General features: G+C 36.6%; 1 protein-coding gene across 9 annotated transcripts in view; it reads right to left on the bottom strand.

The window, feature by feature from the left end:
- Window positions 1–24615, bottom strand: part of LOC133207734 (BEN domain-containing protein 5) — a 965731-nt gene that overhangs the window by 552996 nt on the left and 388120 nt on the right. For all 9 annotated transcript variants that reach the window (XM_061344850.1, XM_061344851.1, XM_061344847.1 and 6 more), the window contains one exon: window positions 18459–18675. In XM_061344850.1, coding sequence (XP_061200834.1) covers window positions 18459–18675 — 217 coding nt within the window. The remainder of the gene's footprint in view (window positions 1–18458; window positions 18676–24615) is intronic.

The following is a 24615-nucleotide window of genomic DNA, read 5'->3' as shown; positions in this document are numbered from 1 at the left end:
AGATTAATTCAACTCAAAATTCAATTCATGTTTTTAACAGTGAGAGTAATCAGACTCTGGAACTAATTACCAAAGGAAGCAGTAGATACTCTGTTTCCTGATGCCTTCAAATCAAGACTGGATGCTTCCTACAAGACCTGCCTCAGTCATACATAGGATAAAAGTTCAACAGAAGGCAATAACAGGTTGTGATGTCCTAAAGGGCTGCCACAATTGTTCAAAGTCCAGGAATTAATTTAAATTGACCCTGAACTTCTTTTCCTCTGAACAGGAGGGCCTCTACACCCACAGACTGATATAATTACTCCAATCTGAAAGTATTAGTATGGTCTATAATACACATGGACTTTCTGTACTCTGGGGACTTTTTTTTCCATAGTTCTATGATCTGTAATATATTTTCCCACCAGAACTACAGGAAATAGAAAAATATTAAAAAAATGCACACACCAAAACAAGCCCCAAATTTCTTTTGTTTAAAACAACAGAAGAGGAAACTCTAGAAATCCAAATAGGTATTCTGAAGGTATGTTTCTCCTCTTCAGAACTTTAAGAGTTTACTCTTTAATGCGTTATTTAATCTGTAGAAGTTCTGCCTGCTTTAAGAGCAAAAGGATTAATGGTTTCAAATTCCAATGTGTTGACCTTTATTCAACATTAAAATGCTTATTTGAGCATTCTGCCATGGTACCAGTCAGCCTTTCTCTAATGAAAAATACAAGGAAAGGAAGTTTAACTCCTGTATGCTCACAAATAAAATTATTTTGCATTAGGAGGTTTAGGGTCTCTTTTCTGCACACACACAAAATTAACACTGATGCAAAGAGCATTAAATCCACAGATTATACAGCGTTATACTACATAAAAGATTATACAGTATTACAATCTGGTGACAGGTTGAATGTTAGAGAAATACTAATGAAGATGATGAAGAGTAAAGGTTATTAACAGCTCCTGTTCCCAAGTTACTCCCCTGAATGATGGCTATGACATGAAACATTTTAAGCAAAGTCCAACAAAAGTAGAACATACTAGTTACTTCTGAAATAAATTACAGAACTCTGCTTCTAAATACCAACATCTTGATGAGAATCAAAGCAGCAATCTGCATATCAGGATACACAGCCTGCTAAAACAGCAAATAAAAGTAGGGAGTAAACAGGTAAGTTCATTTTGGGTGATGCTGAATAGTAGCAAGGGTAAATTGTAAACACTTTGGCTGACACAGCAGAAAGAGCTGGGGGAGAAAGGTAATAAACAATCTGAAGGCTGCTGCAGACCTTCAGGGCACTTACTGAGCACCTAGAGAGAGAAGTGTCTTTAAAGACAGATTGAAACTGAGAAAACATTGATCACACTGAATCTTCTCTACTCTGATACTGATTAAAATAACTATGCAAAAAGTGAGGCAGAAGAACATTCTCTAGGTGGGCTTCATTTTTCTCTACTTAGCTGAGCAAGCTACATGAGCAAACGCAATCCAGAACATAATCCATATATGAGATGGCAAGTACAAGAAATTAAGACTACTTCTAGAGATAATTCTCAGCTTAGATTTTGTGATAACAGTCTTATCATACTTTGATAAGTCTTTTTCCTGGAAAAAATGATTACAGCACAATCTCTTAAGTGTTGAAAAGTTTCTTGGGCAAAGAAAGCTGTTACAACAGTTTGTGGAATAAAAAATTGCTCTGAACCTAAGGAGATAAAATAATTTCCCTAGAGGAAAAAAAGTAATCAATAGCTTACCTGAAGAGAGAGTACTGAGTGATCACATTTTAAAATGTAACAATCATTTATCTGAGAATTACAAAATGTGTCATAACTGAAGTAAGTCATGACAAAGAAATTACACATAGGACAAGTACAAGTATGGAAGGAGCAAAATGAAATCTGCAGGAATACAAAGGCTTAAGCAGATGGGAACAGTAGACAGGAAAATCAATTTATTGCGTGATATATAGTCATATGCAAAACAGCATGAGCAAAACAACCCAAATATGAAGGGTGGGGCTGTGAAGGGGATCACACCATTAAGCATCAAAGTGTATATTTCATCATTCTAATCCAAAATTCCTGTGCAAATATTAACAAGAAAAAAAAATGCAAATCAACAACCCAACAAGCTACAAAGCATGCCAGCGTTCTGCTAAAAATATACACAACAAATCCAGAACCGCAACTATAATTCAAAATTCCCAACTCTAACTTCACTGTCTAAACACTAACCCTAAATGTAGAATTTCAGGCACACAGGAAACCAGAATGTAGAATGTAGAGATGGATTTCGATGTGCCTCTTAAAAAACTTTAAATAAACACAAGTTACAGAAAGAAGCATGCAAACAATTTATACCAATACTTACAAAAAAAGGGACTTTGAAAGAGTTAATGTAACATAACTGTCACTATAAGGGTTTCATGTAGAGGATGTGATATGGCAGTTTGTTCAGCATAAAGGTAAGACAAGACATGCTCATAGTGAATAAAAGGAGTATATTGGGGCTGGGTGGGGAGAAGAGAGAAAAAGTGTGTTTTGGAAGGATTATTATTTTAATAAATAAAATTTATTAGATATTGAAATTTGAAGTAATGGTTTTCTTTTTTTTTTTTTTTAAATCTAACACTAAAAAGGCATAAAAGCTTTATCTAAAAAAATGCAATCAGTAAGTGACTGCAGAAATAACAGTGCTTGCCAAGAGCACTGGTGACTAAAGAAATATATTGGTAGTTTGGCTTACTCAGCAAGTGCTAAAATCCCTTTAGGAATCCTTCTGGGTAGAATATGCATTTTTAATAAATAAAAAATAAAATAAAAGTCAATTCACAAGAACAATGTCCTAAAGTTTTCTCCAGCTCTGAAATACAAGCACGTGATCTTAGCCTATGTTCTTTTTCACTCACATACACTGTACAGCAAACACAACAAACTTTAACAGAGCTCTCTGAATTTAGGTATATAAAAATGATAATGACATTTACATCATCACCTATGGCAAGGAATTAGCTGCCAACACAACTGGTGGACACCTCCAGTGTGCCACCACAGGAATGTACAGACTGTTGCCAATCTATACAATAATTTACTTTTATGTCTGACACAAACTAATCTCAAAACCAAACATTTTTGTATGTTGGAACAAAATATCATTTGCCACAGCTTATTGCCGATCCCATTCCAATTTATATGCCATGCAATTAACAAAACTTGTCTAAATTTATCTCCAGAGCCTATGTACAGTATGTTGGACTTGCAAAATGAAACAGGAAGTAGTGGTAAAGCATGTTCCTGCTTTTGCTGATTTTCAGCAAATGTTTCTTCCTCTCTTAACAGTTGCCTAAACACCAACATGCTACAACCAACTTCCTGCTAGTTAGTTAAGATTCTTGCTCACTTGCCTTTCTTCTCTAAACACGGCACTCTCATGGTGCTATTGATCAGTGACTAATAAAAAGCCTGGATGAAACCCCTTTTTCTTCCCTTTCTTTTTTTGTTATTGACATTTTTTAAAAAAGGTCCTTTCATCTCCTCCTCTACCAGGAAAACATTACATGATAGAAATATAAGAATAATGAATCTAAAGCTGTTCAACATCAAACTATCTAGAAATGGGAAAGATCCCTTAAGAATTTCAGCCTCTTGCATTTAAGTGAGGCAGCACACACATGCTCCAATTACTTTCTCAGTTACATGGCTAACTCAAGGAAATTCCACTCCGGTCAATAGCACTTCCACAATTTGTAAGCCGCTGGTAATAACAGCAAAATTTGACCCACTTCTTCGTCGTAAAAAAAGCCCTCATGAACGATAGGTAGAACATCAGAATATTAAATATATTTGTATAGTTTAAGATTTATAGCCTCACACTGGTCCTGAAGTGTGTATTTCCAAGCTGTTTATGCTATTATCGGGAGCGGTTAATTTCAGCAGAACTTTTGAAAACCACTCAAAACTATTTTGACCCACTTCTCTGGTCATCCCTCCCAACTCAGGAGTACCCGTGGTAGCTGAAAACAGCACCACGCATATTTAGCCTGCAGTGTTATATAACCTGTCTGTTAACAAATGCAAGACACAAAGTAAAGTCATGTAACCCAATTGAAACAGTTCGTACTGGAGGTTGATTTCCCTTGGGAACCGAAACATCAAGTAAGAAACTGAACCAGTTAAATATAACCTTTTTAAAGGGCAAAAGAATTCAAAGGTAATCAAGGATTTATTTTTTCCCCCTTCAGAAGGGCATTTATAATTATATTCCACTTTTATTTATAACAACCCTTTTAATGTTGGTACCACAAAAGAACTCCACAGAAAACCAGCTTTACTTTATACAACAGGATTCAATCTGCACGTGGGTTTTATATGCAAAACATCTACACAAGCTACACAGTCACAAAGATTCATTTCCCTGAGGAAACACAGAATGGGTTTTCAAAGTGGTTCATGAGTGTGCAGCCATGTGCCTTTAACCAATATTGTGGGAGACTCAAGAAATCCTTAATTTTTGCTTTGAGAAAATAATAGCAAATGACTATATATGATCTTGCAGTGAACTCAGAGCTAGTGTTTAATTTCCTTTATTATCCTAGAACACGCTTAACATTTTGCTTTAATTTACTAATTCCTGAGGAGACAGAAACAGACTAGTGCCTAAATGGATCTTTTCAGCTTCCTTTTGATCGGTTAAGAACGTAGGAGTTAATAAAAGTAGAAATCATGGGCATGAGCTACAACCTCATGAACTCAGAAACTACATTTCAAAATTCAGCAGCAGAGTGACCAAGAGGTTTGTGATTAAGCATTTAAGATCCTACACTGTGTGTTCATGCTGTGTTAAGAAAACAACAGTGGAAATGTTAGTGGGATCTAGAGGTGCACAAAGCCAGTGAGAAGGAAATCTACAAGGGGGAAGAATAGATTTGGAGGGCTCCAGTTCTCTCATGAAAGGTCTAATGGATACAATAGAAACACATCATACAGTAATCTGCTTCTTCATAAGCTACTGTCTTCTACACATCTACTCTCCGCAGAGAAACTCTGCACATGTGCAAGTGCCAGACAGTATCATAATGTAGTCTGTTGCACTTGAAGAGTAAACAAAATCTAAAGGACAGTCGTGACACAGTCAGAGGTGCTCTCAAATTACACTGTACAGATTAAAAAGAAATAGGATTTTCCAAGGATTATATTAATTATTGATCTATCCCATTGCTCAAGTTGCCCATATATTAGTAAATATTACTGCACAGAAATACATGTACAAAACTGCCATACTAAACTTATTTCACAAAGAAAAAGGTTAATTTAATCTCAGAACTAAATGAGAGATGTTATGTTTGAATAGCATCAACGTGCAGAATCCCACTGTGAATTCTGCTGTATATACCTGTTTAAATTCTCAGCAGAGAAACTCTGCATACGTGCAAGTGCCAGACAAGAGGCAACAGGGCCAGCTATTTATTACCCACAAAAAGGCAATCTGTTGATATACCAAGTAACCAGTATTAGGAGATGCTCTAGTCAAAATGCTGTAGGTTATTAATCACAGCTTTGGGGTTTCTGACAGGATGTTTTGATAAAATAAATCTATTTTAAGTGACTGTAATGAAATACCCATTTCTGAAGGGCTTTTAAGATGTTTTTAAGAAGTTTCAGATCAAAGACTCAGTTAATGTAACCTCCATGCATTAAATATTTAATACTTCTTCAGTCACTTGAGCACTCAGGCATCTTGACATTGCAAAAGGGGGAGAGGGAAATTGAGTTTAAGTCAGTTTTGCACAGTGAGATTTTTGAGATTTTATGTTAAAATCCCAGGCATGTAATTTTAATACAAAGGGGTCTATTCTTTTACAACAGTGCATGCACCACCCATTAAAAGAATTCTTTATACACCTGCACAGAAGGGAGAACAAATCCTCCATAGACTTATTTCCGTAGAAACTGTTGTGCTGGGATTAACATTATGACTGAACATTATTCCGTCTCTGAGCCCTCTGATGGACAAAACCGAACACACACATTTCCTCCAGAACAACCAGCCACTTACAAGGAGCTGAGAATTTTAACAATGACAACTAGATTTAAGCTAGGGTGGGGTTTTTTGATATTTGGATTATATGGCTGTAAGACATCTCCGCTTTCTAGCTTCCTGAATTCCAACAGTTGCTCTTTACTGTTTCACTTGTCTAAGGGATATACCTGGATGTCTTCAATACAGATCAGGATGAGGGAAATAATCCTATTCTGGTACTTAGTAAAACAGATGTTTTAAATTAATAAAACTGCAGAGTCATAGGGGTTGGATATCCATTCTGGAAATGCAACATTATATATACATTCTGTAATTTCTCAATAATCACCCTCCTGAAAGTTCATTGAATGTAGTAGGAATTTGAAGATGAGTTGAAGCAGAATGAAGACACTCCTGAGTGTATTTGGCCCACCTGCAGAGGATTATGGACATTAAAATATTAAAAATTGCCTTTGGAACTACTGTCATGAACTATCACTGACCCATATTCGTATCAAGTCTTAGAAACAAGGTAAGTATTGTGTATTTCAATGACGTTTAACACAAACATTGTCACATTCAAGTTCTTTGATATTCACAGTTGCTGTAAGGATCTTGTATTTCAGTCATTCATAATATATAAAGAAAAGGAATAACCTTAGCTTCAACATTACCAATGCATGAGGAAAAAACCCCAAACAGTTCTGGGTATTTTTCATTCATCACAGACATTTTCCCAAAGCATACTGTGGGATTCAAGATGACTGCACCCTAATTTGAAGTTCAAAAAGCTAAATCTGACCTCTGAAGTAATGGTAGCAATACATATTCCCAAATCTGGTAAGCATCATCTTTACGTGAGCCTATTTGTCATAAAGTGTCTGAATGCTAAGCAAGGACAAAGGCTGTATGTCATCATAGGCTCATCTGTGACACCGAAAGACAAACAGCTACTGACAATATCTACACTTATCTTATGGTAACTGGATGACCTCATCTATTTTTCTCAAAGACTTATGTCCAGTTTGTTCCTGTTTTGTCTCTTTGCCATGGCTCTGGAGCTCCTGTTTTCTCTCCCATATTAAATTATATAAACCCAAGGTGCAAGAAGGAGCAGAGTTTGTATTTACCTGAATTTCTCTGGGAAGATGAAAAATCTGAGATTTCAGAGACCACAGCTATTCTACTTCATTATTGTCATAGCAACAAATGATCTTGAAGCACTGTATGCAACATCTATAGCCATTTGTACTATAGCTCTAGCTACTAACTTGTTTTTGTTAATGGCCAGCATAAACTAGTTTCTCTACTCTTTGCAATTTAATTGATGAACCACAAAACAAATGGTTATAGTTAATAAAATTATATTTTGCCATCTGTGTCCAGTAATGAGAAAATCTGAATTACAGGAATGAATAAGAATGAAGTTTTCTGCCAAACAGATCAATGCATCCCACCTCTTTGTCAGCATTAAATTAAATGTTATCTGTTGCCATGCATTTCTCTCGTTGGTTGCCATGGCTAATGAGATTTTCAGCCAAGATGGACATATAAGAGTTCTGTTTGACCATGAGGAATGTAATACTATATTTTTTTTTGTCTTTCTACAAATCTGTGTAACATGAGTCTACAATGTTATTTGGTCTGAGTGCATCCAAGTCTCACTTACGAAAGGACAATTTTGTTCAGCTCTGCAGTGTTATTTGCTGTTACAAAATCTTATTTCTATAAAAGAAATCTAGAAGATATGTGCAGTTTTATTCCTAAAGCTCTGAAGGATTTCAAAATCAGCTGGAGCTGAAGGCAAATATGGTCCTGCCCCAGTACCTTGCAAGAATGATTGCAACAGCAGAAAAAGTACAGGCTTGAAACACATATACTTTTTTTCCTGAGTTCACATTCTGAGCAGTTTGTTACTTTTGGATAGAGAATATATACTGTCTGGATTCTTCATAAAGAAGTTGTCTGGGACCCTACAATTTTATTTATTCCTGTAAGAAGAGATGGTCCTCACACAGAAGATCCCAAAGTATTTCATGTTGATAACTTGATTGCCCAGAGCATGCTAAAGATCTAGACCATTTCCATAAGCTTTAGAGAGGACAGTCTACAGGCAGTATGGAGATTATGCACTTCCACTCACTGTAGATTCAAAGAACAATCAAAACACTCAAAGAAGTGATGCTTTTGAGTACCTTGTTGATGATTTTGAAATATTCATTGTTTGGATTAATATCTATGTCCAGGTCTAAGACAAATTTTCATGGGACTATCTGTGGTGCCAGAATGTCTCCTATTTTTCCAGTACTATACTATCAACCTCTGGATTTGTCTTCATTTGTTAATCTCCAAAATGCCCTTAATCAGTATTGTCTGACATCCCTATAAATTTTCCATCAGGCATAACACCTTAAAGACTATTTCCATTCTCAGGAGTCAACTAAGAAACGTAGAGCTAAGGTCTTGAATCACATGAACTGTGCAAAATTGCAGACTCCTTTTCTAGTTATTTTCGCGATCACCATGCACAACACTTTGAAGAGCTCAGCAGTCATAAATAGGCCTGGTTTCCAAAACATTAAACTTCTTCTTAGTGCGTAACTGTCAAAATCCGGGCTTCAGTTTTATATATCAGGATTTATGGAGGAAGAAGTTTGTATATTCAGCTTATCAAAGCTGTACCTGAAAATGCTGCGTGAGTGCCTCGACCTGACAGATTTGGTGCACTGTCCATGGTCCTGACGCAATTTGCTACCTGGATTCTGAAGTGAAACTCCATATGAACTAACTCTGTTTAGTACAAATAACCTCAGCAAATGAACCCCCAAAGGATTCTTCACAGAATGCTTCTAAATGAGCCACATTTCTGCAATGGCCTCCTTCCCTATAAAATAACACTACAGTCAGATGAATGTTACAAACCTTAACTCAGTGACATTTAGCAGTATTTTGGAAGCTGTCAGACCAAAGGTTCCATAAAACTCTAGATTTTCTTTAACGATAGGCATAACACTTTTCCCTCATTCCATGCTGCAGAACAGTGCAGCATTCATAAATGCATAGAAGACTAGTTATTATTTTAAGCAAATTAGGTTTAAAAAACACCTTTACCAATATGTAGCTGTTACTAATGAACTAAGAAGCTGATTAAAAAAATATCATGATGGATATTATGCCTTATTATAATTCACCTCAATGCAGAAAATCTAAATGGAAAAGAAATATATGTATTATAAAATCCTGAATTCTTTAGATTTTGGGAAAGTAGCAATCCGCTTAAAATTTAACTAATTAAGACTAAGCACAAAATTTGATGCAATTTATAAGAAATTCAGAATAAATGGGGAGAAAATTTACATCTGAAACTTATTTTTCTTTCATGCATACTTATAAAAAAATCCTGAAATTGATGGCATCCCTCCTTTGTCTTCCTCCATGTTACACATTTATTAGAACAGCAGATACAGTAGTTCTGAAAAACAAACATTTTCTGTAGAAAGGTACATCCACAATTCTAGAGAATTCTGAGTGAAACATTTTGACTGTGGGCCTAGGGCTGACTTTTTTTTTTTTTTTTCATTGAAAATGTCATGTAACTGAGACCTTTTCAATCTGTGTTCATTTTCTCAGATTGTTCTCTGCTGCCACAGTATGGTGCTCAGCTGCTGTTTGAAAACATGATAAAGAGGATCTTTATCAGCGAACGCAGTTCTTTTCATGTACCAGTATGACTGTTTGCCATGTAGAGAACTCTTTTAAAGAGTATCAAAAAAAGCTTTAGGTTGTATCTTGTACTTCCTAAGAAGTGAAAACAGTTTTCAATTAAGTACCTACTGCTTTACATTAAAAGGCTTGTGTCTCCTCATGTTATTTGTATGCTATTTTGTCTTCAAAACAAAGATAAATATTGCTTTCAGTATTTGTGGATAATTGCAGCACTTTAACAGGAGCTACCATTTTCTAGAAATGCGTTCTTTTTTCAGTACTATTATGATCTTCTAAAATGAAATACATTTGAATTTAACATGTCTTAAAATAAGGATGGCACTAGCCTCCCTTACATACAAGTTTGATGTCCTTCATTGAACTATCCTTTGATTCAAAAATACTTTCCTCGGTGCAGGAATGTAAGGGCCGTTAAAGCCACACTGCAATCAAGAACAGATCACAAGCCACATGCAGTATCTCCCAGGTATGATTTCTGTAAATCTATTACATTGTCATAAGCCTCAGTTCTTCTCTGCAAGTATATATGTACAAATACTTGGGGTAAACAGTAAGGATGCACCTAGTCAGCTTGGGCTACCTGAACCACACTTTTTTGCTCTACATTATCTAATAATCTGTATCAAAATCTTTTTATTTTCTCATTCCTATGCGATACAAAGATATATCCCAGATTCCATTCTGACATACAAACTGAAGGTTTTTTCAGCTTTCAAAGCTTAAGGACAACACAGATAAACTCCTACTGAACATGTGCATGGCAAGAACAAAGAACTCCAGGATCAGCATGGATCTCTCATGCAGAAAGCCTCAAGTGCACACCTTACACATATAGTACGAAAAAAAAACCAAACCAAAACAACAAAACAAAACCAAAAAACCCTTAAAAAAACAAACCAAAACAAACAAAAACTCTCAACAAAACCAAAAAACTGCTTAGTGATGATGGGATTCACTTTTCATGCAAGCATTCAGCATGTCTGTAGAGAACTGTAAAAAGAGCTGCAGAATGCATTACCTGAACCAGCTGCTCCTACTAAGCACAGACAGGCAATGATATAGCCAAAACTGAGGTGACAGAAAAATAAATGCTTCCTTAAATCAAATTTGAGAATTGTGTTGTTTCTGTATTACCTATTACATATATACCATAACAAGATGGAAGATGAATCTAAAGGAGGGAAGTATGTACAAACCTAAATCCCTGATTATGACAAGCATTTTTGCTTATTTTTGAACATTTTATTTGTGGTATTATGTTCAAAGCGGGAGTACATGGATTGCAGTTTTACACACAAATCTTCAAAATCCTGTCCAGTAGGAGTATCATATCTCTGGGAAGTTATTTGAAACGATATCAATCTCATTGTGAATTTGTTTTGTCCTTACACTACAAAGAGTGAATGAAGTCACTGGCCAAATCCATTGGCTACCAATAACTGGCAAGTAAATTCTTTCCATGCTCTACAAACAAATCTCTTAATCTAGCTGTCAGTCTTCTGCAGGTAAAGGTGAAACGTTAGACAAGCAAGTCCCTGGGAGTTTATTAAAACAAACATTTAAATGTAACTGTAATATAACTCAACCAATAGCCAGATCTATTTACATACATATGAGACTGAAAACATCATTACTTCTCTTTACTTTGTAAGTAGGCTTAGCTGGAAATACTAAGAATCTGGGCTGAAAGTCTAGGATATTTTTTTCCTTGTAGTAATGTAATTATAGCAGTAGCACAGGATAACAGAAAAACGTTAGGGCACCAGGCCTTGATCCTGCAAAGTGTTGATTGTTCTGACTTTGGAGATTAAAGGCATTTTCACACATATCTAACTTGATGCCATGAACTGTGCCAGTGACTTCAACGGGACTATTTAACATGCTTAAGTTTAAATCTATGCTTAAGTGTTTTGCTGGATCAGAGCCACAAAGATCAGTTTATATAAATTACGAGAACCGGATTCTGCCTAAGGTACTTGGAGATTCTGATACATTATATTTACATTATGTAGCTAGTATGAAGCTAAATCAATAAATAGCCCTTTTCTTTCTTAAATTAAAAGGCATAAATCCAAATCATTTGAACTGAGCAAACTTTAAAATTGTTAGATAAACCTTCAATCCCAGTGTCTCAGCCTTACAGGTAACAAGGGCCAAGCTAACCATCTTCTGGGTGTACAGCCAAAGAGCACAGAATAAAACACAACTCAAGCCCTGCAGATGCATTACACAGTCACCACTCAGGAGATCTAAACAGAAACCAACTCAAATATAGTCAAAATCCCAGCAGAGTCAATGTCATAAAGTGCTACAGGGCAAACGTAGCTAATAGCTCCACATAGCACGATTTCCTCTACATGCCGGTACATTGAGCATCACTATCAACATGGTAATTATTGCTTAATGCTGTGATACAAAAGAGGGAAAACAAATTTCTGTAAATGGAAGTGAAAGAAGAATTAATGCATTGTAGTGCTTTCACAGGCTTCTAAGGGGCATACACATCTTGACAATATCTGTGTATCCTTCAGGGCAACTAGGTACATTTTAAAAACATAAAAGGCTTGGCATCGGTGTACATACAGGACCTCAGACTTGCTTGATTGAATAATATTAATTGGTTGTACTATGTTATTTCTCAAGAACCAAACAAAAAAGAAGTCCTAGTGAGCAAGGCTGTAAACACGGAACATGAAATAGGTTCTGCCTGTTCCCAAAAGCCCAGGGTACAGTAACTAAAGGCAGCTGCCCAGATGTGGGGGTTGAACTTATTGTGGACAAAACCAGTTTCCAATTGAGATTACACCTATCACACTGAGCTGTGTGGCTCCCAACCAAGCAGTTGAGGATAAGAACATGTAGACTCTGCCTCTTACCTAAATTTTATTATTGCCATGAAACAAGAATTCAGACCCTGAAATGCCTTCCTGCACTTGGGTGTTATTTCAGGTATGCCAGGACAACTGAGTGGATCATTAATGTTTCCTCTCCAGCTTGAAGCCTGGACTAACCACATATTATGCAACTTCTCTGGAAATGTAGGTGTACGTATCAGGGGATGGAGCAAACAGGAAACTCAAAACACATAAGGAAGACAGGTCATGGAGCAGATCATGAAGTTACATGAAATGGTACTGAGATAGGGATACTGAGTGCAGATAGGGACTTTGTGCAGTCCTGGTATTTAAAAGACCTAAGAGATCTTTTGGATTTTCCCTTCATAACTCAAAGAGATAAGGGGAATGAATGAGACAGAGAAAAGCAGAATAAGTAACATAAGAGCAGCAAATAAATGCCACAACTCCTTTGTTGTAGTTAGCCTAGGAAAGTGTAAACTAAATGAAAAGGGAAGGTTAGATTTGAGGCAAAGAAAGGGCAAGCCAGATGAAGGACAAGTGTGAAATAAAGGTGAAACAAAGAGCCTGACATGGAAACAGGAAGAGCCATGAAGCAAAAGGCCAAACTGCACAGCTACATAAAGTCCAGTGAGAACTTCAGAAAGGTCATTGACTTTCCAAAGGTTTCCCCATGTCGCTATAGGATGAAAGGGTGCAACTTGGGACCTATGGATGAAAACACCAAACACCACCACATACAAATCATTTACTCTCATTCCTTTCAGGAGGTTTTCTTCTTAATAAAGTGGACCATAACCTTTTTTTCTGCAAGGCATTTCTTAACCCAATGGATTCTTTCTGCTTATATCTTATTTTCTGTGAAGTTCTGGCTACAAAACTGACAAAGATCTGAAGCCTTGTTGCCAATTTAAGACTTTTTACTCATAGATAAACAACTTATTCAAATCCTTCTAGAAATTATTTTACTACATGAAACAGTGTTCTTTCTGAAATTTAAGAAATAACCAGTTTGTTAAGTACATTTAGTACTGTTAGTATTAATTGTTAATACATTCAGTAACCTTGCACAATATTAACAATAAACTATTTTATTGAGTTTGTTTTTTCTAAAACTACATATTGCTTCCAACTTAAACCAAAGTATTTCTTGTTTTTACCATGAACAGTTGTATATATCCTACAAACAGATGGCAACTTTCAACAGTAACATGGTTTCACTTATCTTTCCTTGTCTAGGAGTCCCACAAGCCAGTTTATCTCCCAGAACTTCCTTTACATTCTAACAAAGAAATTTTCTTTAAAGCTGATGATATAGAATAGCTCCCTGTTATTTTTCATGCTATTTCTATAATTTTCTGGCCAGCACACTGTGCTATTATACACTATAAATCATGTTTCATTTCAGAAAGAAATTTTAGTGGTGTTATTTTTAGGTGCAACCCTACTTCTGCTGATATGCAACCTAGCTAAGAAAATACCTGTAGGACCATTTAAAATCTCACATACAGTTTTCTGATAACATCCATATTATGAGTGCTATGGAAACATCAGTACTATATGAGTAAATGGATGCACCACTGAATAAAGAGAATGTGCCTGGAACATGGATCTATAAAGGTGAATTTTTACATTCTACAGAAAAAGACGTTTGGTTTACTTTTAAAAGCATTATTTCTATGGCCTTTTTCAGGCCAAGTAAATTACCACAAATTTCATTTAGATGACATTTCAACCTAGATGCAGGCAGATCTGTTGGAAAGTACAGTATCTGATACCAACATGACTTCAAAGGCTTGATACACCATACTGAAACCTTTTTTTGAAGAAGAACACTTCTTTTACAGAACTGTTATGCTCTTATTACATAACCTAATGCTGAACACAGAAAAGGGGAATTTAACCTTAAAAAGATTGTATTTTTTCTTTGCTTCATGCTTGAAAATAGTCATAACCTACCAGTTAAAAATGGATCAGTAGGTATCAATGGAACTGATCAACTTCTTTTACTGGGGTACCCAGTTGTCTAGACGGTAACTAAGGGATATTTGGTCAATGAACCAGCAGTTGGACATCTGGTGCACAGTTTCACAGTCTTAGGCCCTCATTCTGATCTCCCTGATACTTCCATAAATCAGCAGTAACTTACATAAATTAAAAGCACACACCAAAGTGATGTGGAGTCAGAATAAAGCACTGCACATTCCAATCTGTTTCACTCAGAACCTCATGTCTGATTTAAGTGATTGGCTCACTTACAGAGCTGTACATTAGACATATTGCCTTTTTGTTTTAAAATGCGTATGTTTAATATTTAATTTAACAGAATTCCATATTCCAGTCTTTGTGTACTGTGGAGGTCCCTTTGAGGCTCGTGGTTTGTATGTGCAGTTGCAATTCTCTTCAAGTGCAATTTGGAAGCACCAGTGCCTAATGGGGTGAAAGGAAGTACCTGTCTCCAATTAATCTTGGCTCTCTTTTAAATGAGAGATTAAAATATTGCCAAGCCAATGGTGATTTGTAAAGTGGGCTGTAGGAGTTGAGCCAGCCTCACCAAAACTCATTTAATTTATTATGTGTGACAATGGAAATAGTAGTAGAGGTGCAGGTCTCATCGACTGTCCACACTGTTCTAACGTGCACAGCTAATTTAGATTACCTGTTTCAAATGACAACACACTCAAACATTTTGCTAAATCTGAAATATGGATTGTAATGCTACACATAACTATAACTGCACGAGAATATGTAAGTATTACAAAATGGGTATTTTAAGTGTAAATTGAGCCTGTGCTTACATATTTACAGAAATATTAAAATTATTCCATTATATTATTTCCATTATACTATGCTAGTTTATATTGCACAATACATGCAGAGATGACACATTGATAATATGTAAGAAAACTAATTTCACCATTTAAAAAAATGCTCAAGGCTTTTGAACTTATTATCTGTTGGGACAAACAGTAGAAAGTCTGGAGTTACCTAAGGCAAACAATGGCAGAATGAAAATAGGAGTTTAAATGATACCTGGGTGACCAACATAGCTAGCTTGCAGGAGAGACTATTTTCAAGGCCATTTGGCACATCTAGAATGCGGGATAGCTCTCTGAAGTAAAGAGTACAAACATTAAAAGGTCAGAAATAGAACAGCTAAGTTATCCATTGACAATGGCAATGGGAATCTTTGCCATTTGGCTCTGAACCACTTTGCCATTCTGCATCCTAATGACAATTACATGTCCCATACTGATATTTCACTTTCAATTTTCACAGAATTACTGAAAGTATTTAAGGAGTTAATGGAGGCATAGTACTTTCTTTAGAGAAAATGTGAAATTAGATTAGAAATTAGATTGCCTTGAAAACATTACATCCAGTAAAACGTGCACTCAGAAAGCCTTCAGGAGTAATCATCTAGGCATGGTTTCTTGTGACTTGCATTTTACTGTTCCATGACGAAGAAAAATAAAATTTAAAACCCACAAAGATCTGTGGTGAGATTCTGTTCGTGCCAAAAAGCACAGCTCAAACCTTCATTATCCAGAAGTAAAATTGTTTCAAACCATTCTCCATCTTCACAAACTTCTGTAAAATTCCCCTGGAGTGAACCAAGGGTATTGGTGGCTCCATGTCAGCCAGACAGATATGCCACAGCCTTCCCCTGGCATACTACCTTGCTTCAGCCCTGTGCCCAGCATAAGGACTTTAGAGTTTATCCTCAGATGGCATCTTTAAGTTACCTTTTGCTGTGTGCTACCAGGGGTATCATCCCTTCGCCCGGAATAGAACTTCTAAGGGCCTCTTTATGCCAATCTGATTCCTCTTACCTTACATAAGGGGCCAGAGCAGGAACAGAGCTCACTTTCTTAGCTCTAAATCTATCCTATATGGCACGCAATTCTCTAAAGTACAGCCAGTTTCTGCTTTTATGAAGAGCTGTGCAGTGAAGGCTGAAGGATCCTGTTTTTCACCATTTAAAGATGTATGATAGCAACAAAGCTCTATGTTAAAATATTTAACTCGCAGAGATCTTATGGAAATTGTCTATTCAAGCTCAGCAAAGACATAAAATTACCAAGCTGTTCGAGGACAGTTGTGCATGGAGAAAAGCCAGAAAAGCTCTGAGATTGCAATGTTACTTACAAAGATTACAGCACGAGCCTGATTCCGAAGCTTTTTATACAGATCAGCATGGTGAGCTGCAAAATGTTACCATATCAATTTCTGCAAAACATACTCTGTGTGTACATATAGCTATAAAATCAGGACTTACACACAGCACATTTCCTGCCGCATTTTGAATGGCATCTGTTTGTTTGGTTTGCTGAAATATGAAAAATAATATTTAGCAACTACCAGTAACACAATGTTAACAGGATTTAAGTGTATAGCTCTGTCTGTCAAAATGCAGATAAAAGACAAATCCTTCTATCTCAGTGTTTTAATCAGTCAGATCGGGGTTTTGATGAATATGCAAATGTGACTGTTTATACACTATTTTCAGTGTGAAAGGAAACAAATTCAGTTTCATTATAGAATTAATGACAGCTCTGTCTTCTAAGATTAATAATTAAAACCCTACACACATTAAGATGATGGTGCTCTTTCCTCCATTCTCTGAAGATTTTACTTTTCTATTTTTTTAATACCCTCTTCCCTTATAATTGTTTGTCCCCCTAATTGGAATGATTAATAATTAATGCCAGCTCATGGATATCTAATAGTCATCTCTAAAACAAGAACAGTATTTAACTGACAAAAGTGTTAAAAAACACTTTCTTTTGTAAATTCTGGTTTCAGTTTTTATAAGTGATTTTTTTCCTCCAAGTTTTATGCAACCATAGGAATCTCAATAGTCTACTATAATGCTGGAAGTCTCCGACTCATTCCAGTGTAAGCTATACATATTATTTTATTCTGATTTTCACAATATACACTGGGATTCTTTTTAAAGCCCCAGATGCTGGGATCAGCAGCCTTCACAGGAACCACACCTTTCTTTTTCTCCCACACACCCACACTACAAGTTTAGGTCAAATCTCTGAGAAAAGACTACGACACGAGGTAAGTGCACGACAGAGTGTGAGATTGTGAAAATAAAAACCCAAAACAAACAAAAAAGCAAGCAAATAAATCTTCAAACAAACCCACAAGATTTCAGCTATTATTTTTTGATCTGATGATTTCCGAGTTGATCTGGGAGCGGCTGAGTCATGCTTTCCAAATCCTCAGTACAGGCAACATTTCAGAGAAAGGTTATAGCAAAGTGAGCAGAAGTTCAGCCTTTATCATTAACCCTCTTTCCTACACCAGAAGAACTATCACATTTCATTTTCATGAGGCCACTAGGATCTATACTGAGACCACTAGACTCCCTTCAATTTCATATCATAAAAAAAACCCCAAACAGGCATTTTTAAGATTAAAAAAGATAGGTAGTTTGTGTACGCTTAGCATTATTTTACCAAGAAAAGCCATAATCTAGTTCGAAAGACATGTATTTCCTTCAAAACAGAAAAGCTTTTCCAGAAAGACAAATGGACAGAGTACTCCAAAATCACATTTCTTCAATAAAGCTGTTTAAGTTTCATCTTTTAATGTCTTTCAACATAAATAGATCCTACATGGGAATTTAGCATTACCTTGCATATTGCAAAGGAAATATTTTATGTGAAATTAAATTAGCATTTTTCTATATTTCACCATTCAGGTACACTACCTCATGTGTCACTGATAGCAGTAAAACAAATATGTGTGTGCGTGTACATTAGCAGGGATGATGAATTATACTCTGTAGGCATTTACGGGTAGACATTCATAATGAAGCCTGTTAGTTGGCAAGCATGCCTATTACTTACCACGCTGAGTCCTAGTGATTCTCTGCGAAAGTAGTCCATGTTCCTCCTTTGTAGGTTGTCAAGATAGTGCTGAAGGCGAGTATAGGTGTAGGGGTAGCAGTAAGCAAATTGATAAGTGTCATCCTCTCGGTCAAAGCAAAAAGCAAATGACATGACATAGTTCCTCCTGTGGTCTGGGCAGCGATAGTAATACACATTCTTAGAGGGAATTCTTTGCCTAAAAACCAGAAACAACATATATGTACATTAACATATACATATATTAACATAGGAAATCTGAACAAGAATGTTATGTGAGACTCAAATTTCCTCTATTCAAATGAAGTGGAACAGCTTGAACATCTGAGGCCCTGGTGAGCAGATCCCAGAGCCTGCACTTCACTCATGCAGACAACCTCCATGCCAGGGGCCTGTGCATGGCACAGCTAATGTGTCAGTGCACCAGTCTCCACAGGTACTGCAGCTCTTTCTAGGTGCCCAAGCTGGCAGTCATCATAGCAGGAGATAGTATCACACTACTGAAGAAACCCACCCCCATAAAATGAAAGCTGTGCACAGGCAGCTAAACTATCCTATTTTGCTATCAAGCTGACGCAGTCTCATACTACTACACATGCTTCAGCCAAACATCTGACTGTAGCATGGCTACATCCTTTGATACAGATCTAATACACCAGCACAGGGATGAGGCATAATTAATGAAGGAATGTCAGTATAAGGGTACATTGACAGAACTGTTACTGAAATTCAGGACATCTTTATATTTTTATTATCCTTAACAGTCAGGGGATATATCAATGCCTAGCCAGTGAGTAGAAGAAAAGACGAATTCTTGAGGTAGGGAAAAAAACCCACACTCAGACAAAAAGGTATGGAAAATCACATAATCCTAAATTACAAAGCAAAGGAGAAAAGGGTATTTGGTACTGTTCCAAGTTGGATTGCTGCCCTTCTCGAGAGTTCTGGCTTATCTGGTGAGATAAAAATGAATATACATGATGGTAAAGTATTACAATAAAGACATTCTGGCAATGTTATGAAGTTGGTATCTGTTTAAGAAATAACAACGGTCTGCCTGTCACCTTTCACGGAACTTCAAATGTACTGTTATTTCTCAGCATAAATGAGTAATATTTCAGAGGTAGATCAAAATCTTGTTCTGCAGACTAGAGACGTTCAATATTTCTGTTTGCACCCTTAATTCTATTAATGGATTTTTTTAGCTTTATTTAGACAGGAGATTCTCTAGTCATACCATGTACTTGTAATTTGATGATACTAACTTAACGGTCATGTTTGGCAACAAAACACTATGGTCCTGCAGACTCTAACTGATTCAATTATGCAACATTATAAACTGGTCTCTAATGATTGGAGCAGATCGCAACTAAACTAGGATCATGGTGAGGGAAAATGTAATAAGATTTACAGACATAGCACTAGTAATGGGCCTCTGTATAATAGTTCCAAGAAGCTGGTCTACTGCAGAGTATCAGTTTTGGCCTTTCACTGCTAATATGAAATTGAGAACAAAACCCTCTCATTACGCCGAAGTATGTGTTTGCCAATTAGCAGCAGCTAAGGAGTCTGATCAGCAAGACTCAGGATCTACAAAGAGAAACAGAAAAGAATTGAGATGTTCTTGAAAAAGTACAATAAAGAGCCAGTGATCAGTTAATTAGACTTCAAATAAGAATTTATTTGCCACATTATTGCCCTGGTTCTTGAACATTCGGGGCTTCAAGAATTTACTTCAGCATCATATCTGGCCAGCAGTGTGCCCAGGTGGCCAAGAAGGTCAATAGCATCCTGGCTTGCATCAGACATAGTGTGGCCAGCAGGGCTAGTGCAGTGATCAACCACCTGTACTCAGCACTGATGAGGCTGCACCTCAAATACTGTGTTCAGTTCTGGACCCCTCACTATAAGAAAGATATTGAGGTGCTGGAGTGGGTCCAGACAAGGGCAAAAAAGCTGGTGAAGGGCCTGGAGAGCAAGTCTGATGAGGTATGGTTGATGGAACTGGTTGAGGGCCTGCAGAAAAAAAGGCTCAGGGGAGACCTTGCTATTTTGCAACTACCTGAAAGAAGGTTGTAGTGAGGTGGTGGTCAGTCTTTTCTCCCAAGTACCAAACGATAGGAGAAGAGGAAATGGCCTCAAGTTCTGCTGGGAAAGGTTTAGATTGGCTATTAGGAAGAACTTATTCCCAAAAAGAGTTGTCAAAGTGCCCAGGGAGGTATTTAAAAGACATGCAGATGCAGTGCTTGAGGACATGGTTTAGTGGTGGGCTTGGCCATGCTGTAACTCTAGGAGTTTTGGCTAAATAAGGGACTTGCTTATGACTAAGACCTGAAAATTATTTTATAAGGCACAGATATGAAGGACAGAAAAACAATTGTTTCAATTTTTTTTTTTTTTTTTAAAGTATCAGTAAGGGAAAAATGCCACCAGCTGTCTGCATGCAGTGCACTAACCTAATAGGTTTCTCCGGTGTCTTAACATATTTCTGTCATTCACCCTTACTCTGGAGTGCTATAGGACATCCCTCATTTGATCTCAAATCAACCAGATGATATGGCAGTGGGTAAATGTATTCTAGCTCCCAGTCCTCAAACCGTAATGCAAGTTTAAACAGTATGTTGCAGAGTTGTTGAACTTTATTTGTTTCCAAATTACCATGGGAGGAATAATAAAGGACAAGCCTTGCTTTATGTTATAAAAATTTCATGTAAAATGAGACCAATAGGAGGAAAATCAGAATTTCAGAAAGGCTAATGCTAATTGAAATTCATCTGCTGATAGTTAATGTTTAAATGACACATAGTTCTCCTTGGTTCAATAACTTTCTACTTTTAAGCAAGTTGAAGACAACTTTGTTAATGCATTAAAGGCACTTTTGATATTTCATTCCCTTTCCCCCTCATTACAGAAGCTAAGCATCTGTTTTATTATCCACTCTGACACATTACTTTATGGCTGCATTTGGCTATTATGGCTAATCTTGATGTCTAGGACATCTGGTATTGACATTTCACTATCTGGTGTCTGACACAACAGCAGAAACCATCCTCAGTTCCTAGGTTTAAATTCACCCTCTCAGGGCAGAAAGTGCCCAAACTCTTAATTCAAACCATATCTTCCAAAATAATTATAATAGTGCTCTTGTCACTGCTAATCTATTTTTATCTCTTCTAGCACTTTGTCACTGCTAATCTATTTGTGAGTCATATAGAGAGTTAGCGTTTAGATACCGACAACACATCTTTACACACAGGAGCCTAATCAGATTGAGATCTTATCAGGGAATTAAAGGCAAAAAGGAAAAAAGGGGAAAGAAAAAGAAAGAAGAGAGACACAGTGCTAGATATCACCAACTGAGTTTTTGATAACAAAAAGACATTGCTCAGTTCTTGAATTAACCTTTGTGTCCTAGACGCACTATTGTTTACTCTTTCCCTTTTTTGTTCTATGCCTTCTGGAAAAGGACACCCACACACTGTGGCAGCAGCTGCTCCTATTAATTTAAAGCTATTACAAAAATTAAAATTAAACCCAATTACTTTGGCTGGTTTATAGCTGGGGAACGGCTTAGTCTGATTGTTCCCTCTGGTTATGGACAAAAACAATATTCCTACCTACAGGCAGCTGCCAGTGGAATACTAATGCATCTAGGGCCTGGCAGGAATAGATTCAGAATGCAGAGTCTAACCGCATTTCTTACTAGAGAAAAATATCTTATCATGGATCTGCAGAAATGCACCAACTTCTTACACTGTAAGTCACAACGAAGCCGATTTGTAGTTAGAGGTAGGAAAACAAAATGATGGTAGAAAGCCTAATGCTCAGATTTGCCATTTTGCATTTCCAGGCAGCTCACACTAAGAAATGCACCCTGCTAATTGATACACAACTGCCTGGATTTCAGCGATTCTGAATGGTTGCTTAAAGGAGAACCATCCCAATTCTAAGAATGGCCACAGAGAATAACATGCACACAACTAATTTCCAGTCTGTTTTTAGAAACATATTTAAAGAAATGAAGCTTGATACTCCACATAATTTTGAAACAAATTCAGACTGCCTAATCTTAAAGATAAATGCAATGCAAATTTATTTCTTTCAAAGGAAGATGGAAGCACAGAAAGGAAGATTTTCTCTTTATTTTGACTGCCATAGTCCAGTGACAGTCAAAGGCTTGAGCCAGTGGATTTGAGCATCTCCCATCGGACAAGGTAGCACTCCCAACCCAGCAGATTTGTTACTCCAAGAGTGAATGTACACGTGCTTTTCTATATGTTTGCAGTCTGGAGTGAGAACATTTATTCTCTTTTGGTAGCATGCAATAAGATGAAATTGTTCAGTTACAAATAAAAATGAGTCTTATTCACTCTCAAAAACTTGAGATTTTCAGGGGCACCAGCATTTTACTCTTTACTCCAACAGGCAGTGAGGGGTATAGCTAAGCTTTGAAAATTTTATCCTAACTATATTTCTATTTTTTTTTAGACATAAATTTAATTTCAACTCTAATAATTTTGATCTCAAAGGAAAACTTTACTATGTTTCTCTTCTTTTTCTTTGCTACCTAATTTCCCTTTGAAAACTGAGTGTTAATCAAGACTTTAGAGAAAAACCACTGGGGAATGGCAGGGGTTCTGCTGTTTGCTACCGGTTCTTCAAGTTTTAAACACATAAGGGTGCTAATCAAATCCTTTTGTGGTGCCACAACACAAATAATTAGAAAATAACAACCTTTGGAACTCTCCCTCCCCCCTCCTCCACCCTCCCCCACCCAGTTGCATGACCAAAGCAGGGAGCTCTTGCCCAGCCAAATTCCCAAAGACTTTAATGAGCAGCATAAACAGTCTTTGGACTGCTTTTTCATATGGCGCTCATGAAGTAATTATTCAGTTCCTTGCCTCTACAGTATTGGGTTAGATGTATCAGAGTCACTAGACTTCAAAGTAAAATGATGATCTTTGGAGGAAAAACAAAAAAGCTGCAGGTGCTGTAAAAGATCAATGGCCAAAAGAAAAATTAAGTGAGCTGACTTGTAGAGAAATGCTCAAGTGAATTCAATTGCAATGTAGTGTTAGCTGTGGTGACACACTGTGGTGATCGTTTTCAATTGCCATCAATTTGCAGATGTAGGGATACAATTTAATGATCTTCCAAATTTCCAAGCTTGTGTATGGAATTCAGAGGGGTGGGCCTTTGAGGAAGTTAAATCTAAGTTTTAAAGACCTTTGAAGCACAAAACCTGATTCCAGTTCAGCTTTGGAAAATAACCTTCAGGTATTCATTGACACCACTGAAAACACTAGACCTACCTACTGCTTCTCAGTGTTTGAATTTTATTCTTAAAGCTGGATGTCCCTATTTATTAACTGTAAGAAATCAAAAAAACTCTGGAGAAAATATAAGGGTGTTAATCATAAACTGCAAACTCCTCTTCTGTGAAGCAGCCCTTTCAAATTGAAGGCCTTACTGACTTGTTTCTATGTTAGTCTAAGCCATTATTTTTCTTCTTGCTTATTCATGTTGACAAGCAGAGCTGACCATCTTCAAAATTCTGAGCTCACTTGTGACAAAATAAGTTCGTAGGGTTTTTTCTTGCACATAATTTTATATTTGATTCACAGAGCATAGAGTGACAGTGAATATGTCAGATGGTGTTATATATTTTTTGCAGACAACTGAATGGGTTTTGGCACGGCTAACACAGTTTCAGACACTGCAAAATAAGTCCTGTTTTTATTCTTCCTAATATGCAGTCAAATGTTCTCCAAATGTTTTTATTGGTTTTAACACCGCAAGGTTTTCTACTTCTACCAATACCTCGTTTCTTCTTGCATATCAAAATACTGTATAATTCAATGGCTTTCCTAAACATCAGGAAATCTACACATTTAGTATGTACCTTTCAAGGATTAAGGTTAATTAAGTATCATCTATAAAGATTGCTGTGGAATTCAAACAATATTTAACTGTACAAAGATTGCTTGCAAAATCTGCATCCTTTACAACTTCAAGGGGAAAAACCCCTTAATTTTCTACTTTTTTTTTTCTCTAAAACTTAAATAATTAACCAATGAAGAGAACCTCTGCATTTTGAATGTTCATAATAAACATGGTACTGGGCACGTGCACCACTGCT

Source organism: Neopsephotus bourkii, unplaced genomic scaffold, assembly GCF_033783945.1.
Source record: "Neopsephotus bourkii isolate Nb327-2 ecotype Australia unplaced genomic scaffold, CSIRO-AGI_Nbou_v1 NB_234, whole genome shotgun sequence".
Lineage (NCBI taxonomy): Eukaryota > Metazoa > Chordata > Aves > Psittaciformes > Psittacidae > Neopsephotus > Neopsephotus bourkii.
This window is presented reverse-complemented; position numbering and strand designations above follow the sequence as displayed.